Genomic DNA, 19225 nt, shown 5'->3' with positions numbered 1-19225 from the left:
CAGTAAACAAACAAAATAAATAAATAAATGAAGGTACACATGGAAGACCAAGTGGACACCTTAGATTTACTGTCCAAAGAGTGACTTCTAAAGGAAGCAGTATGTGTTGCCATGGCTCTAGTAGAATCAGGACTCAATCTACATGACAGAGGTTTGTTGTGGGATTCAGATATGAAGGAGATACATTCAGTCAACCATCTTGAAAAAGATATTTTGGACACCTTTATTCTCAAATTTGTCTAAGCAAATTAAACAAAAAGCTGCTCATCTTTCCTGAATGAAGTTTTTATGAGCAGGTAAAAGCATAGACGCTGGTGTATGCCTAAGGAATGGAGCAAGTATTCCCCTTTATTTTCATAATTAAGAAAGAAGACAGGTAAATGAATGAGTTGCAAAATATTAGTCTCTGAAGCCACTTTGGGAATAAAGGAAGGGTTACTTCTTAAAGTTTCCCTATCTTCATGGAAAATGAAATAAGGGTGAATTGGGGATAGAGCACAGAGCTCCAAAATTCTTCTTTCTGAGGAAATTGCCATCAGAAAAGTAGTTTTCCAAGACAAAAACTTAAGGTCTGTTGAAGCTGCTGGATTGAACGGAGGTTTGGTTAAAGCTTCTAAAATAAAATTCAAGTATCGTGGAGGGACCTGGTCTTTAATAGGCAGATGTAGTGGGAAGATGTCTTGAGGAAGGGCTTACAAAGTTTATGAGATGCTAATGAGTATTCCTGAAAGCCAGAATGAAAACTAGAAATCACTGTTAACTGATAGTAGAAAAGCTAGACCCAGAGTGGAAAAAAAGATGTAAGGAAATGTATAACGTCCATTGTAGGGGCTGAAAAGTGATAAATGTTCTCTGAACAAGCCCAAGATACAAACTTTTTCTATCTGTTGTGATAAATTTTACAAATAGAAGATTTTTGATATACTGTTAGAAGGTTGACTATTTCTTCAGGGAGAGAATTTTCCTTTGTCATCACTGGAACTGGAGAAACCAGGCAGTTAATTTCAGATTGGAACTGGAGAAACCAGGCAGTTAATTTCAGATTGGAACTGGAGAAACCAGGCAGTTAATTTCAGATTGTGAAGGTTCGGGTGAGGCTCCACGGAGGGATGAGTGATCAGATCAGGAAATAGATCTAGCAGCCAGGGTGGTTCCTTCAAATGAGGCTTCAGAAGGGGGAAACAAATCTGTTTGGGACAACAGGGGTTTAAGAAGATGATAGTCGCTTTGCACCTTAAAGCTTCCTGCAGAAACCTGGACATTAAAGAGGAGTGAGTATGTGTAAATGAAACCAGGGACCGATACTGAGACAGGGCATCCCTAGGGGACTGTCAAAAAGGGGGAATCAAGGCAAAGAAATTGCTGCATTTTGTGTTGTACTGGGGGTAAAAAGATCACAGCAGGGGGTACCCCAGCAACTGAATATCTTCTTGGCTGTCACGATAATGAGGGCCCACTTGTAAGACAGTGGAAGATTCCTGATAAGCCTGTCTGCCAGTCTGTTGAGCACCCTGGGGATATATGTTGCTGTCAGAAAACAGTGAGAGGCCATTGCCCATTGCCACAACCTCATACATAGTCAAAGAAGGTATTCCCAGACCTGTGGAACAAACTCCTTTCAGGGGACAGCCAGAAGCCAGTCATCTGAATATGAAAAGATTTTGTAACCCTGAAGTTGAAGTTGAAGATGAGCTACTATGACCACCATATATTTGGTGAACACCCTGAGGGCCTTGGTGAGGCTATATGGTAAGGCTCTGAAGTAATAATGTCTGGCTGCTAAGCAGAGGCTTACATATCTCCTGAACTAATTTCTTATCTTTTTGTGTAGGTAAGTGTTCTAGAGATCCACTGAGTGCATCCATTTGTCCTCCTTGATCCAAAATTGAATTGATTACACCATGACCATTCTGAACACATAAGTGTTTAGGAGGCTGAGATCCAATATGGGCATGAGGTCCTTGTTTACTTGGAACTAAAAAGAATTTGGAATAAAATCATGGCCCTGTCTGATCTCTTGGTACCTTCTGGATTGCTCTTTTTTTAGAAGAGAAAGTACTATTTTGAAGCTGCCTTTGCCTGGTTGGGTGGAACATCTGGCAATGGATGATTTCTTTGAAGGGGAGTGTCCAAAAAAAGAGTGTAATAAGCATATTGTCCCGCTTACCCACCTGTCTCATGCAATGATGAACAATGAGTTTGGGTAGAGGGAGATGCATCACCCAACTGCCTCTTGATTGAAGTAGTGAGCAAACCTTCGGGGGTTCTGGGATATCCCAGTTCTGCAGACTACTCAGCCTCTGGGCTTATCTCCATAAAGGGGACCCCAGCTGCCCCTTTCAGAAGGTGAGCCAAACTGATGTCTAGACTTACAGAACTAGAGAGAGGAAGAGGCCCTTTTTGGTTCATATTGTAAGGGAAATGGGGGTCCTTGAAATTGACTCATATGGCAGAAAGGATCTTGCTGTCTTACTCATTTGTCTGCATCTTCTCTTCTACAGAAAAGCCAAACAAGAATGACCCATCAAAGGGGGCATTTGTAAAGGATGTTTTAAAGATGTCTGCAATGTCACATAACCACAGCAAGCCATGATATCTCACTGCTAGACCAGTTTCAGTTGCCTTATCTACTCCATTGGCCGCATTATGCATTAGGCGCATGGAGTGGTTTCTGGTAGTACACATGGTCATCACAGCTGCTTGCAGCTGCTTCTGCAATTCTGTTGTCAATAGATTCTTCAGAGTAGACAAAGCCTCCAAAGCTAGATCTGTCCGAAATCTATTCATATGAGTGCCATAGTTCAGGGTCTGAAGTGCAAATGTGCCCAAATCGTATGTCCAGTTTCTGATTCTATACATTGTTCATGAATCTTTGTTATGGTAAAGATATGCAGAGTTCTCACACAACTCTCTTTTTGTGGCTACCTCCACAATGATGGAGTCAACTAGTGGATACTTGAACCAGAAGGGTTTGTCCTTTGGGGGCAGAAGATCTTGGCCAGCTTCTGAGAATTGCTTCACTTGTGTCAGGCTCCTGCCACTAACTCCTGACTGCAAAGTAAATCAACTTGTCAGCCAGCGGAACCACCCAGACCATAGACTGTGCCATCTCGTATGCCTCAAACAGTACTTCCCTGTCCTGGGGGGGGGGGTCTATGGGTCAAAATCCCCTCTGACACATCAGATCCAGTAGGTTGCCAAAGGAAGTATCTTCCAGAGGGAACTGTAGGAAACTTCTCACTATCTCCTGAGTCAGTATGTGATGTGGGAGACTCCAAAGGGGAATCAATACATTTGCTCTTACACAAATCTTTCTTCTGAAGTTTAGAGGATGAGTCACCTGATTCCTCAGAGAACTATTTCAGCTTTTGGGCATTGAGTTTGAGGTCAATGAAATGACTATGATATGTGATTGGGTAGCCAAATAAGATTAGACTGAATGGGGGCCAAAAGATGAAACCATGACTAGTAGAACCTGACTCCAGTTTCTCAGGCAAAGAAATGATCGTTCCCAGCTCCTGGAAAACCATGTCTTCCTCCAAAAGATCTGACGAGACTTTTTACTCAAACAGGTCCTATTCTCCCTTCAAATAATAGGATGACATTGTAAGTGGGACTCCCAAAACCATGAAGGAAGCTGGCTCCAATGAGGGGATTGGAACCCAAGAGTTAAAGGCAGAAGTCTTTGAAACCACAGAGATGCTGAGTGGAGCAAGGGTGTCAATCCAGCTCCTGAGATATGAGACTTAGATAGCTCTGACAAGGTCAGTGTCGAATGAGTCAGATCAATGAGACCCAGAGCCAAAGAAGCATGGAACGTCTCTGGGCCACAGGATCCAGATGGAACAATGGTTCCAAGGAAGTGGAAGCTGAGAGGTGGACCAGTGAGACAGCCTGGATAAGGTGATGTGGACAGATCCAACCATCTTCAGAGCCGAAGGGGATGGAATGGCCCCCATCTTAATCTGAGTCTTGAGAAATTTCTGCATCAGGTGACCCAAATCCACCTCTGATGTACTTCTGTATGACTTGAAGGATTATACCGAAAGAACAGATGAATGTCTGGAAGGAATATGGCCCAATTTGTCATATGACAGTTTTTAGGAGAGCCCTGAATTGTAATCGTATGCATTATTTCTAGATCCAGAGAAGGAGTATAGGTGGGAGTTTGATCCTTCTAACCTTTGCAGACAGAGTCAGAGCCAAAGTCTTACTTTGCCTCTTTTTTGATCCAACTCCTTGCTTTTTGATGACTTTTCAGTAGACTTTTTAGTTTTTTTGAGGCTCTTGATTCTCTGGAATTAGCTTATTTCTCCTGTCTGCTAAAACCCTGGGTCCAAAGGATGTAAAGATTTCACAGGAAATGGAGATTTGAGGTAGTCCATGGCATACAAAACATACATAATGAAATTGTTGGGTGGAATCTTATGCCACATTTAGTGCACTTCTTAAAATTGGTCTTCTTTTCCACATGGAAATAGAGCTTAAAGTAGCAACAACTAACGTGTACTGAGTAGCAAGCAAAGTCTAAATATATATATAGATAGAAATCAAACACTAAAAAAGAAGAGTAGAAAGCACCCCAGAATGGGACTTTCAGAGCTGCAGCGCCATGTGGAAATGTCGCATCAGTGTGTCAGAACACTGCTACAATAGGACAACGTACACCTAAATGTGATGTTTGTCCTGTATCTTGGCCATCAAGAACATCAATCAGTCCATCCTGGCAGGAAAGAGTCCACATTCCCAGAACTGCTTCTATGTGGAGCATTTCGCACTGCCCCAGGGATGTAATGTTAACAAGCTGGCATTCCTGATCATGGACTTTGTTACTGCCATTATCCCCAGCTTGTCCTTACAGTGATGTGTTTCCCTCTGGTGCTCTGCACCTCAACACCTGACCTGTCATCTGGCAGTTTATGTCTTATGGTTACATCAATATGCCACCGTGTTCCTGAAGCATAAGCCCAATCAATGATCACAAATCTAGGTGCATACGCCTACATACACCTACACAGTTGGTGGTACTGACTGTCATTTGCTCCAGGTATCATGTAGTCTGTTTTATTCTGTCACCTTATTTCTCATTGCACTTCACTATGTTCTTTGTGTCATGTTTGTAATTACCTCCCTTTTTTCTTTGTTTTTTTGGCTGCTTAATTTATAAATATTGATATGGTTCTGTTGCTTGTAATTATCACTACAGCTAACATCAAAACCTTCCTGCTGAATACATATCTTCCACTATCAAGATTTTCACAGACTGTCCAGATTTTTGCCTCATATTTTTTGTCCATTCTTCATAGAATTTGTGTTTTCTGGCAGATCAGTGAGAATTGAATACACTAAACTATAACAGACATTTGAGTGTCAGACTTAGTTTCCTTCAGAAAATGTATGGTTACACAAGAACTTTTATTCTAGTGACTTTCTGAACAACCGGTGTCTGCCTAGAAGCTATTTTTACTCTAGCTGTAGCTCCCATATACATTGTCTGCAGTACTTGGATCATCCACCTTGGGAAGCTAAGGCTATCAACACCTTATAGGTTCATAGGTAGGTACTAGGCTCTCGGCCCAGGGGTCTAAGTAAGCCTAACCAACAAGGTTCCCTGGCTTATGAAATTAAATAAATGACTTCGAAACAAAATCAAATCCACCAAGGCTAAGTACGAACTGAAATTAGCCACCATTAGCAAGGGTATAACTTCTTCCACTACACTAAGAATCTTTGAAACAATCCGCAGTAGTGTAGCAATCTGATTCATAACAATATTACCAATTTAAACCCATTGAACATTCTCAATACATTAGGTAATAAGTTCAACTCAGACTTCAACCTCTGTCACCCCTTCCCCATGTGTTACTGGCTATATCCCCCAAGATCACATTGGACCAAGTCCTAACAGCTCTCTTAAAGGTAATGATATAATAATGATATAGAAAACCTCCAGATATTTGACCCAACCCAATTTGGTTTAGTCAAGGGTAGGTCATACCTACCCAACCTGGTGGACTTCTTTTCAGAAGGTCACCAAAGCAAAAGATGAGGGCCAAATGGTTCACACTGTTTATCTTGACCTGGCCAAGGCATTTGACACAATACCCCACTTAGGCATTGTTGACAAACTTAAGAGTTTAGGTACAAACCCTTATGTCACCCGGTGGATAGCCATTTGGCTATCAGACAGGACCCAAGAAGTTAGAATTAGGGAGTCCACCTCTACAAAGAGGCCAGTCAAAAGTGGAGTCCTTCAGGGATCGGTCCTGGGACCACTACTTTTTGGCATTTACTTCTCTGAAGCCAAGGCCAATGTCAATGGCCTCTGGCTGACTAAATTTGTAGATGATTGCAAATTAGGAACTGTCATTGAATCCCACACAGACACAAATGTTCTCCAGGAACGTCTGACACAGACACACAACTGGTGTCAGAGCCATGGACTAAAACTAAATGTCAAGAAATACATAATAATTTCATTCAGGAAGTCCTCCACCCCTGGTAACTATCATAATGACAACATACCACTTAGACTTGACCCAGAAGTCAGGGACCTATGGCCACACATAGACAGTAAACTAGCCTTTGACCATTATGTGTCTACAGTAGTGAGGAAATCATTCTATGTTGCACAACTTATAAACAAAGATATGGGATCAAGGTCCAAGGAAGTCATTGTTCCACTGTATTTGGCATTCCTGGTGTTTCTCAAATTGTAGCATGCTACAGGCCACCCTCTCAAACTCAGGAACCCCACACAGCCTTCCTGAAGACACTGGAGGGTATAAATGTATCTCCAAACACCATCATATTGGGTGACTTCAACTACCCACTCAAGCTAGCCCTATCTTAACGGTTCGGTTCCTTCAGTTCATAAATAAATGCCATGAACAGCTAGTCATGAGAGGAGATGAAGGAGAAAATAAACTAGATCCACAAACATGGGGACAAAGGACAAAATGCTCCATACGAAAATATATCTCTGATTGTCATATCTGATCACAAACTAATCTCACACATCCGCCCACCCCAAACCCAAAAAAAAGTGAAGAAAAGAACTCTCTAAAGCACTCACACTACTACTAAGACTGGTGTGTGGTATCCTTCAAGGCCTGAGCCAGTGAAACCACCACCAAGCTGCGGAAAGCCTTACAAATGCCTCTATGAACACCTCCAGGGACTGCATGGATCAGGCAATCCAAATAAAACCAAGACTCTTTCCAAGTCTGGCTGACCCCAACTAACAAATACAATAAAAGAGGGAGAAAGCTATTACATGATAGAACAAATCCATAAAAAAAAGAAGTCACCCCATTATTAGTAAAAAAAAAACACAAGCACTAAAAATCCAACTAAGGCCATTTTTGAGAAAACTTGCCATGGATTCAAAAAGGACAATCTTAAGGCCTTTTTCAGCTATTAGAAGAACCTGGGGAAAAACTCCATGCTGCTCAGAATTAGTCCAAAAATGATACAAAATCACTGAACCCACAGACATTGCCAACATACTGGCAGACAGGTTCAGTGCACGTCTAGTCTGCAAAGCTATGGAGAGGGAGGAGATGGATAATATAAGATATAGGGACTTAGAGACATTGGGACCCGACACCCGACCCTTCAATTTGGAAAATCATGCCTTTGCCTTTGAACTTGGTCGAAACAACAGTCAAGGCCCACCAAGAGGGATGAGCAGTCCAAACAGCCTACACCTACCCCTGACCCTTTTAAAAGGCAGGCACACCCCCCCCACGGGTATCGGTGAAAAAAAAGCACCCTTAAATGTAAACCCATATGTCACAAGATGGGTTGCAAACTGGTTTAATGACAGAACCCACAGGGGCAATCCACTAAGCACAGAAGAGGTTATCAGCCTTTCTTTGACACACACATTGCTAAAGTGGTTAGAGAAGACCCATACATTGCCCCTGATCATTCATGAGGATTCATCCATCATCCAGATCTAGATTGTTTTGTTACTCTTCACTCACCTTATCAAGACCAATGAAAATACAAACCCCCCATCTGGATGTATCTCACCCGACATCTGGCAGCAATGAGAGACCCCCAAAAGTTCCTCACCAAAAGGATAAGAGAGGACATGTGCATGTGATACATATACATGGCCCAACCCAGAATTAATGGACATGCTCCACCTCAAGAAATCCAAATCCACATATAAATATGATGTGCTGGGATAGATTTTATACCTCAGAGACTCCCTATGCTGTGTTCATGTGAGCAGAGCACACCCCTTCTGTTTCAAGAGAAATCTTGACCTGTGGATGGGAGAACCTATGAACCTATCATTGAGTACAATGCCTCTTTTGGTATTACTATGGCTAATCAGGCATATCCAACAATTGGAACATCCTCACTAAATGAATACAGGGCATAACTATCATGTTCTATGCAAACCACCTCAAGGTCCTATCCCTGTATTCTGTCTCCTACAGGCTGTTGAGTGGAGATCTATGCCTGGCATACAGAGCATTGGTAGACCCCACTCTGATGGACTTTCTGCATATCCACAAAACAAACAGCACAAGAATTACCCATTTTAAAGACTTAATCCTCACCTGTGATATAAGTAGGACCTGATGGAGAGAAAGGTATGTGCCCCAGAGACTACCCCATCTCTGGAACAAGCTCCCCATCCATGTGAAGCAGAGTTCCTCCCTAACCCAGTTCAAGTGTAACTTGAACAATTGGATGGGGAACAGGAAATTCATCCTTGGTTTGGCACCTATGTCTCTGATGCAAACAGGTAACTTGTACATGGTTCATCTCCCAGGCCCATGCTTACACTTATCAAGGGTACCAGAACTTGTCAGAGATTTGGGATGCATGGCTAGGCTTAAAAAGGCCCTTGTGGTAGTTAGTCAGTAAGCATCTATGAACCTATGGAAGATAACTTCAAACTGGAAGCTATCATCAACTGTTCTACAGAATCATGGATCATACATAAGGATCTATCACATGCTAATACCTGGCTCCAAGACTGTAGTCTAAGTCTAAAATGTGCAGCACTGCATAATTTGGTGAGCTCCAGCACCTTCCTATGTATCACTTAGAAGACACACCCTCAAAACTGATTCAATAATCTGGGACATTGGGCAGCACAGTGGTGCAGCGGCTAGCACTGTCACCTCACAGCAAAAGGTTTCCTAGTTGGTTTAATGGCTGGGGTGCCTTCTGCACAGAGTCTGCATGTTCTCCTTGTGTTGATTTGGGTTTCTTCCTGGTGCTTCCATTTTCTCCCACATTCCAAACGCATGCAGCAGGTCGATTTGACACAGTAAATTGGCCATGCGTGTGTGCGTGTGTGTGTAGTGTGGAAGAAGTACCGTGGCAGGGCTAGCCATCTGGAGGTGTGAACCTTGGCTCTAGATGGTTGTCAGTGTTGAAGTGACACTCCAACCCCATGTGAAAAAATGGGAAAAGGGGCTCGTGGATGAATGACTATCTGGGACAGAGGTATCTTTATAGATGATGAGCTCTCCTTCAAGCATCATGTCTCAGTGATGTTTAGATGATCATTCTACTTAGCCCAGCTGATTACTAAAGTTATGTCTTCTAGATATGGAGACATTATAATTCTGCACTACACCTCCCTTATTAGACCCACAACTTAATATACTGCCCCCTTCTGCATGCATCTGACCAAACACATAGTGCCATGTTAAAGACCACAGTAGTGTCTATGAAAGCTTGAGCTATATGTCCTAAGAAAAACTCCTCAAAGCTCTGGGCATATCCTCAATGTCATACAGACTCCTGCAGGGTGACCTCGCTCTAGTTTACAAGACTTCAACTGAACCATCCAGTGGGACCTTCTAGACATTCACAAAATCCATAACACCACAAACACCGGTATCAAATGCCCAAAATGCCCAAATCTCCAGTGCAAAATAAACAGAACCTGCTAGGGGGATAGATTCCTCTTCCTATAATTCCATTCCTCTGGAACAGGGTCACTTACCACATTAAACAAAGCAAACTCCTAACCCTCCTTAAACCTACCTGAATGAATGGAATGGATGGGAAATTTAAATTCACCATGGGGCTAGCCCTCCCAAACCATTATGGAAAGGTTACATTTAGTGGGTATCACATTGGCTAGGCTACACATGATCCACTCAGATCAATTACCAAGTAATAACCTATGAACCCCTGTCTGTCTATCTATCTGACTATTTAAATCATGCCACTTGTGGCCCAGATCAATGTTGGAAAGTGTCAGACACAGACTAGTTCACTTACCCAGTTATCAATATAAGTTAAAATATTAAAATGTTAGGGGAGAAAGATTCCAGGACAGAATGTGCTAAGACAGAGAAATTAGTTAGCTTATGTAAGGACAAAACAGAGTCCAAATATCATACCTGTGAGAGTACCTGAACATCTATCAAGTATCTTGGCAGGACCACAAAAAGAAATCTCTCACAAATCTCTGGCCAGCAAAGAAGTAACACATGATGGGGAAACATCTTCAGTTGTGCCCTTCATCAGGGAGGAGCAGTTCAGACAAATACGGCTCAGCCTCTGTAGCAGGAAAGGTGATGCAGAGGCTCTTGAGAGAAAGTCTTGGGGCCTTTTTAAAGAAAAGCCAGATTCAGGATCTAAATCAACACATATTATTTGCTTTTAATGTCTTCTCTTTATCACCTCTTTTAAAGCTAGTACAGGAGCTGCACTGTTTGCTCGCTGGACTACTAGCAAAGGCATTTATTGGAATTGTTTTAAGCTAAAAGTACTTTTACACAATGGTAATCCTGTAAGCAATTGCAAATTGTCTTGTCTTTACACTATATCTGTGTTTGATATCTTACCAGCCTGTCCATGTAATAGAGCAAATTCTTGATTCACAAATTGTTTTCTTTTTCAAGTTAATATTTTAAATGTTACTTGTGAATACTGTTTATCTGCAATGTTTCATGTCTGTTTACTATCATCCAACAAAGAATAACAACCCCGCATGCAACACCGCTTATTATTAAAACAAAAATATTAAATAAAAGAATACAACTGACTTAAAAATGTTATTCAGACGATATCAAAGCAAACTCTTTCACTCTTCTGGACTTCATCATTCTGTGGTAGAATTTAGAACAAGCAGTCAAGAAGCAGCTGAAAGAATCACATGATCAGGAAACAAATCACCTGACCATAAAAATCATCTGATTAAAAAATGTTAGTGCTGCAGTGAATGTCTTTTTAAATAAATTTTGAAATTCTATAACTAATTTAAACTAGGCTGAACTGTATGCATCCAGCCTCAGACATTTATGAAATTCTATAACTAATTTAAACTAGGCTGAACTGTATGCATCCAGCCTCAGACATTTATGAAATTCTATAACTAATTTAAACTAGGCTGAACTGTATGCATCCAGCCTCAGACATTTATGAAACTAGGCTGAACTGTATGCTTCCAGCCTCAGATGTTTTTGAAATTCTATAACTAATTTAAACTAGGCTGAACTGTATGCATCCAGCCTCAGATGTCAATAATATTTTTTAGTCTAACAATTCTTTAGTTTCCTCTTACCATATAGGGCTAACAGTGTCCCAAACAATGATTCTGAACTCAAAACCGTCTTTATGATGTTTAAATAAAGCATTGTCCTCAATGTTAGTTGCAATGGCATACATATGTATATTTGCTGCTGTAACCTACGTGAGGTTCTCCCATTGTAGAAGGCACTATACTTTGCAATATAAATAGCATTCTTTGTAGCATATGAAAAACATCCAGGCACCTGATATGTTCTCCCTCTGATTCTGAGTGATTCACAGCCATACTCTATGTACTTGCATGGTTTACAAGAGCCACACTTAAGCAGCCATTTCCTTCTGTTTATTTCTATTATTGTTTTTTTTCAAGTAACTCTTTGAAACATTTGCCTTTTTGTGGGTGAAATAGGCTGTTTCTCCTACTATTCCTCACATTGATGGTAAGCCCTTCAAATTTTCAAGTGGGACTTAATGACATTCCATATCTTATACCTATTAATTGTAATAGATTCATGGATGTAATCCTGTCTGACCCATTAGCAATTTGACTCATGAGACTCCCCATCCACATAAAACAACGTTTATTCTTCTCCATATTAAAGTACAACTTGGATCTATGTATGTGAAACAGAAAATTTATGTCAGGACTGCCCCCTGTAAAACTGAAAGGCAGCAACTAAATGCTTTATTCCATGCATCAGTACCATCAAATTGCCTATGGTCTGATCCCAGTTATTCTCATTAGGAGTAATATACAATTATCGACCATGGGATGAGTAAGGCCAATCTATAACCAAAGGGATAGGTTAAATCAAACACCAAATGGGAACTTGACTAGGCTTTAAAAGGCCAGCAAAAGCAGCTAGCCTAGTATTTACCTATGGACCTATGAACCTGTGAACCTATGAACCTTTAAAATCAAGCCAATTTCTAATCTGAGTGCTTCAACCTCCAGTGGGTGTATATTACGTTATCGAACTTTTAAAAGTGTGAACATCATATAGTCGACACCATATGATTGAACTTCTAAAAGTTTGAACGTTTCAATGGAGATCTCCATACAGTGCGGAATGGGAAGATTTCCCTTTCCTGCCCTGTAGTGCGATCTTGGAGTTGGTATATTTAAAGAACAGGGGTGTGTGGGGGGTGCAGTTGAGCTTGTCCCCCTGCTTAAAATGGTCAGGTTTAGGGTTTTTTTTAGCTTTTCAAACTTTTAAAAGTTCGATCATATGGCTTTGACCATATGACGTTCAATCTTTTAAAAGTTTGATAACGTAATATACACCCTCTTCCAGTCATATGATTCACCCCCATCATTTGGCTTTTGACTATATTTTCTTTCCTTCAAAATGGATGCAAAATGTTAGAAAACTATTGCTGGTTACTAATTTTGTATATGCGCTAGTCACGACCTTTACATTTCTTTTCTTAAAAACAATATCTAAAAAAATTATGTTCATTTCATCATCTTGCTGTTAATTTAAAATGATCGGTTACTTAAGGTATAAAAACAATAAATTCTTGTAAAGCTGTTATATCATTCTCCCAAAAACTGTGTACACACACATATATATATATATATATATATATATATATATATATATATATATATATATATGTGTGTGTGTGTGTGTGTGTGTGTAAAATCACTGAAGTGTTCAAAGAACTTTACATTGTACATGTATGTAGACTAAAAATAAAGTTGTTTCCTAATGCTGCCACTAATAAGTTACAACAGTTCAGTGCCTTTGCTGCCCTCATAGCTATTCCAGTTTTCTGGTTAAAAATTTTCCATTCAAAATATAAAATTAAGTGATAAAATCACATCTCATACTTCTGAAATAAGCCTCACCATTGAAGGAGAAAAGTCCATTTTCTAAGAAGATGATTAAGATGATTTAGTCACTATTTCTAAACCTGCATCTTTCAGAATTAATGAATACATGGATTTACTATCAATAGTGACCAAACCATTAGCTTCCATTACATCCAACACTTTCATTTTTTATGTATATAATTTAAAAACAATGGACAAACCTGCATCACCTTATTGATCTGATTTTCAACTAATCTGATCATCACCTCTGTCTTTCAACCTTTACTGTCTAGTATATGCCGTAGTAGAGGGTCTTGCAGATCCTTGTGTATTTTATATAGGCCAAATTTTAAACTAAATTGTGGGTTTTCTATCCTAAGGTATTGTGCCAAATTCATACAAATGAGGCCTTCTAACGATCATTATTTGAAGTAGGAATTGATGACTATAAGAATTCAGTACCTTATATACTTGCACTTTCTGGTAATTTTTCTTTATTCAACGATATTAATATTTACCATTCATTCATTCATTCATTTATTCAATTATTTGCATTTGCTGACCAGGAAAACTGACTGGGACAAAAGCCCCTTTTCAGCAGAGGCCCAGGAAGAAAAGCTCTGCAGAAGTTCAAACAAATAGATGCACAACAGACTTACAAAGTAGAAACACTAATGTGCAGAAAATAACTGTAAATATGAGTATATTACAAAAATGAAATAATATCTAAAGTCTTGGGAATACAGAATAAAAGTAATGGGATTTTTTTGTAGGATGATAAACAGCCATATTTACAATATATATACATAATATATATACTTTTTGCTGGGGTAAAGAAGTTACAGCAGTTACAAGTAGAGTCGATTTAAAACGTAATTATATGAATGAGACAAACAACAAGTTGTCATTAGAACTATGATTAAGGAACAGTCATAGTTACAATATATAACATTTTGCTGACTAAAAAAAAGAAAGTGGCAACACAGTGTTAAAGAAAGGATATGATTTGCTAATCAACAGCAGTGTTAGGTGAAAGGTGGGGGAGTGGAAATAAAAGAGCGAGTAAATAAACAAAGGACATGGAAAGTGAAATGAGGATAAGCAAACAGCAGGTGAAGTTAGCAAAGTGTAAGAGTTAAAGGATGGCAGTTCTAAAGAAAGAATATAATAGGGTTACCTGGGATGGATGAGCAATGACGGCTCCAATTCTCAAAGATATATGACTTAATAAGGCTTTAAAGTGTTGTGCGTTTTGGTATCACAGAAATGGAGTAAGGGAGTTACACTGTTTAGAAATGCAGCAGGAGTGCAGAGCATTGCTATGTGAGCTGGTTGGTGTAACATGAGATAGAAAAATCTGAGCACATGGAAAGAAAAGTACCATGTTGTCAGGGAAGCCATATGGGCATTGTTTTTGGGAGGATATGTAGGATTTTTTTAAGCTAGCTTCAATTGACAGTTTTAAAAATTGGGGTATTCAAGCCAGTTAACTTACCTGATTGCAATGCATTGACGGATGTGAGTGGGTGAATTAGTGGCAAATTTAGCAATGCTATTATAGTCTGTTCTACTTTAGTGGGTTGGGCTGATTGTACGTTGGTGAAGACAGGGGCTGAATATGATAATGTGGGTAGAAGAAGGACAGAGGCTACACGTTTCCTGCTGGAGTCTTTAAGGAAAGTCCTGACTCAGTATAGCATGTCCAGTTTCTGGTGGATTTTTAGTCACTCATTGAGCATGAAGATCCAAGTGTTGGTAGCCCAAGTAGTTTAGCATATGAATCATGTTCTATTATGGTACTGTTTGAGTGTGTTAGAAGAAGGTTAGTTTTAGTATCTCTGTAAGTTTTGGAGATCAACAGCATGTTTGTTTTATTTATTTATTTGTTTGTTTATTTTAGCATCATGGGCTAGTTTGGAGTCTTTGAGCCAAATTTCCTGTTATGAAAAGGAGTGTTGGGTGTTAGACTGTAGCTCTTGAATTGCATTGACAGAAGAAATAATCATAATGGCTCTTATACATTATTATTATAATTGCATCAGCCCTCTTTGTCAGTGTTTAAATTCTTAACATTTACAAAGTATGTAATATCCATCTTTCAGAAGCAGTTACGTTATAGAATGATTTAGCAGACAGCTTTGCTAAACTCCTTTACCTCTTTCTCACAAATGGACTACAATGCCATCATTTCAGATACAAGTGGCGGATTAAATATATTTGCCTTTTTAAAAAAAAGTTAACACCACTGCCATCCTCTTGGATCAAATCCACAGCACTTGTAGTTAAATTCAGTTTGTGAACGTATTTGTGTAAGCAGCTAATTGCATCCAAAATGTCAACCCTGGCCACTGGCACAAATTAAAAGATTTTGCTTGGCAGCCTTGTCTTATCATTCCAACTAAGAGAAAAGAAAGTAACAATTTTTCTGTGTTTTCAGAACTTTTGTTACCACTGAGGTTGTATATTTAGAGATTAGGGGTGCAGCTACCCATTGGAAATGAAGGGAGAATAGCCACCCTGCAAAAAATGCTTGTTCTCTAATTGAATTACAAACCCGCGACAGGGTCTCTTACCACAAAGAAGTACTGCAGGTTTCTGGAAGCTGCATTTGGGAGGTTAACTTCTGATAACTCAAAGTTTACCCATACAGAGGAGAAATGCAGATGATCAGCTGCAATTTGAAGTTTCTTATTTTAACATGGACCTGAAAACTAATTTTTGAAAGAGAAAATTGTGGACAATTGAAACAGACTGCATGAACGGGTGGTTGTGACTTCACAGGGGCCTACAGGACATCAAGGGGCATCTGCAAAGGGGGTTGGGCAAACTCGAGTGGGAAGAGACAGCAGCTACATATCAGAGGCATCTAAATGGGAAACTAGATATACAACCTGTCTCCTTCTGCTGTCACATTATGAAATGCTAAAAAGTTACAAACAATTAAGCAATGATTTTAGACTGCAGTACATAACAATAGTTTACTGTTGCCACATGTAATATATTTTGCCTCTGTAACAAAATGACAATAATTAGACAGCTCTCTGTCTCATCTTGCAAATCCCAAGAAGCAGCCCAAAACAGAAAATACAAAAAGTTATATTGTTAATAGTTCATAGAAAGTACAAATTCAAACAGAGTGTTTTAACATCTTGTTGTCTGTGAAACACATCAGTTTACACAGATCTGTACTACAGTTCACACATTAACAATAAATAACCACAGCACTGAAATACAAGCACAATATGTACCATCTGACAGACATATGGCACTTACATATATCAGGTTCTCATGGTAACGAATAAGAAGGTTGCGCAAAATTCCAGCCTCATTTAAATCTCCCAAGCGGATCATGTCTTCAACTCCATGAATTGAGGTAGGGTGCATAGGTTTAATGTTGGTGGCATTCTGAGGTGATATCCAATGTTCCTAAGTAAAAACATCAAAAGGAAGGGTCAATATAAATGTTTACAGACCAAGGTGATATGTCTGTGAAATAGCTACAGTGCCCCAGTTTCATTCCTTGCGTATTTTGAGTGCAGATATGATTTGCTGCATAACAACACAGCATATCCGTTGCTAATATGGGAGGCAAAATGTTGATAGGCTTACAGACATCATAACTATATTTTGAGAAACAGCTCTCTCAGAACTGAGACTGCAAACACTTCAAAAACTCAGCTTTCATTCAAGTAGTAAAAATCAATGAATTGTGATTACTGTTACACCTTTTAAGTGTTTTTGGAGAGGGCTTCCTCAATATGAGGCACTGTGCCCCCTTAATAATTATGTATACTAACTCTGAGGTTGTTGTGTCAAGGAGCACAGCAAATACTCCAAGATAATACAACCTCAAACTTAGTGCACCCCCCCCCCAGTTTGTGTTTGTAGGTATGCAGTTCCAAGTACCAAAATTACAGTTCTTAGACTTTTGTAAGGCACCCGAGAGAAACATAGTATATTGTGACAGCCTGTTTTGTTCTAGAAAAGAAAAAAAATACACTACAAAAGAAAAAATACAAAAAATAAAGCTGCTTCTTTGTTGCCATGACTACTCTTTGTGAAATATCATCTTGGTAACAGATCTCTTAGAGGGAAACGTCACTAAATCGTGTCCTGCCCTACTTGGTAATACACTGTGCTCACTGACGTACTTTAGATTATATGCAGATGACTAACTCCCATGAGTTTTGCTTACATTGTATCTACTTGACTATTATTTACTCCTATTGTTTTAAATGTGTGGAATTTTCCAGTATAATCTACGACTTGAGTCATGGCTGAAAAGGGTCTAAACCAGACTGAACCAGACTATCTACCTGGTGATGAAATAGGTTCATAGGTTCATAGGAGGTTAGTAGACTAATGGCCCTAGGGCCCCTACAAACCTAGTCAAGTTCAACTCTCTTCCTTAAGGCTCTAGAGATATGGTCTATGTTATAAGCAGATCTAAATCAGCACCGACTGTCCCTATCCAAAAGACACACAGGTGAAACCCCATTCAGTCATCCAAGTTATGCTTAAAAAGAGTTAACAAGGGGCTCTGTTGAACCTATATTGGAAGTTTATTCCAGAGGCGAGGCAATTTCTGGGAGAGATATCTGTCTCTCCAGCAAGTTCTGTTGATGTCACATGCTAGTTTAAGGTCACTAGAGTGAGTGAATCATGTACCATTTGACTTACAAATCTGCAACATTTCCATTAAGACAGGATCAAAGGTTGCTCTGTGTGCAAGACACAGGTCGTCTTTGAGTAGTCTATTCAATACAGAGTATAGTGACAGTAATTTTGGCCTGTCCATGCAAGACATGTGCAGAAGACTCTGAATTTTCTTTTTGAGGAACCTTTGAGGTCTCCCCAATTGCTGCAGATGCATGTACATGTCAAAGGGAGCATTGTACTTTATTATTGGCCTGATGAGGGAAGAGTACGGGGGGGGGTTATAACCTCTTTTGTTTGGAAGTTATGCCCTTGCTTATGAGGTGAGCAAAGTAGAAGGCCTTCCTTACCACCATGGGGACATGGTGATCAAAAGTAAGCTTGCTGTCAACCTGTGTGCCCAAATCTCTCACCAGTGATTTAGAGCTTAGGGTGTTGTTATTAATATTTTAATCTGCAGGGACATTTGCCAAAGGGAAAGATAATGCATTTTTTTCCATTGAGTTTAAGACCATGACTTTGGCACCAATCATTGGTTTGCATGAGTCCTTCTTGTAGAATGTTGACATCATTTGGGAACTCAATAACTGCTCCCAGTTTGCAGTCATCAGCTTATTTTTTCAGCCACAGACCTTTTGCTTTTACCTGTACTTCTGAGAAGTAAATTCCAAGGGGCCCCAGCACTGATCCCTGTGGAATACCACTGGTAACAGGTCTGCTGGTGGATGTGGAGTCCCCTATTTTCACTGTATGTGTTATGTCGGTGAACCAGTTTGCAACCCACCTGACAGTATAAGGGTTGACCCCCAGCTGGGTAAGTTTTTCAATGATACCTGACTGGGGATTGTGTCAAATGCCTTGGCAATGTCTGGGTAGGCCATATTCATAGATTTGCCTTCATCTAAGGCTTTGGTGACAGTCTCAAAGAAGTCCACCAGGTTCAATGGGCAAGGTCAGACTAAGTGGTTGAAGGTCTCCTATATCCTTGTTAATAAGGTCCATGATGATTCTCTCCATTGCCTTACAGATAAGGCTGGTTAGGCTAATGGGTCTATAGTTCCCAGGGTCAGTGAATACATCCTCCTTGTACAAGGGGATGATGGTAGCTGTTTTCTATTCAGCAGGGACAAAACCAGTGCTTAGTCTGTGGTTGAAAAAAGTACCCAATGATATTGCTAACTTATGTTTTAAACCATTGAGAATGCAGCCTGGGATGTTATCAGGTCCCATAGAGGCTGT

The 19225-nt window shown here is 39.8% G+C and overlaps 1 protein-coding gene across 1 annotated transcript in view; it reads right to left on the bottom strand.

The window, feature by feature from the left end:
- The window catches only part of MYO7A (myosin VIIA), a 1588820-nt gene that overhangs the window by 1518820 nt on the left and 50775 nt on the right, over positions 1-19225 (bottom strand). The window contains exon 3 of the mRNA XM_044073349.1: positions 16604-16756. Within this exon, the coding sequence (XP_043929284.1) occupies positions 16604-16756 (153 nt within the window). The remainder of the gene's footprint in view (positions 1-16603; positions 16757-19225) is intronic.

The sequence above is a fragment of the Protopterus annectens genome, chromosome 5.part1, assembly GCF_019279795.1.
Source record: "Protopterus annectens isolate FY-2018-M chromosome 5.part1, PAN1.0, whole genome shotgun sequence".
NCBI classification, from domain to species: Eukaryota; Metazoa; Chordata; order Ceratodontiformes; family Protopteridae; genus Protopterus; species Protopterus annectens.
This window is presented reverse-complemented; position numbering and strand designations above follow the sequence as displayed.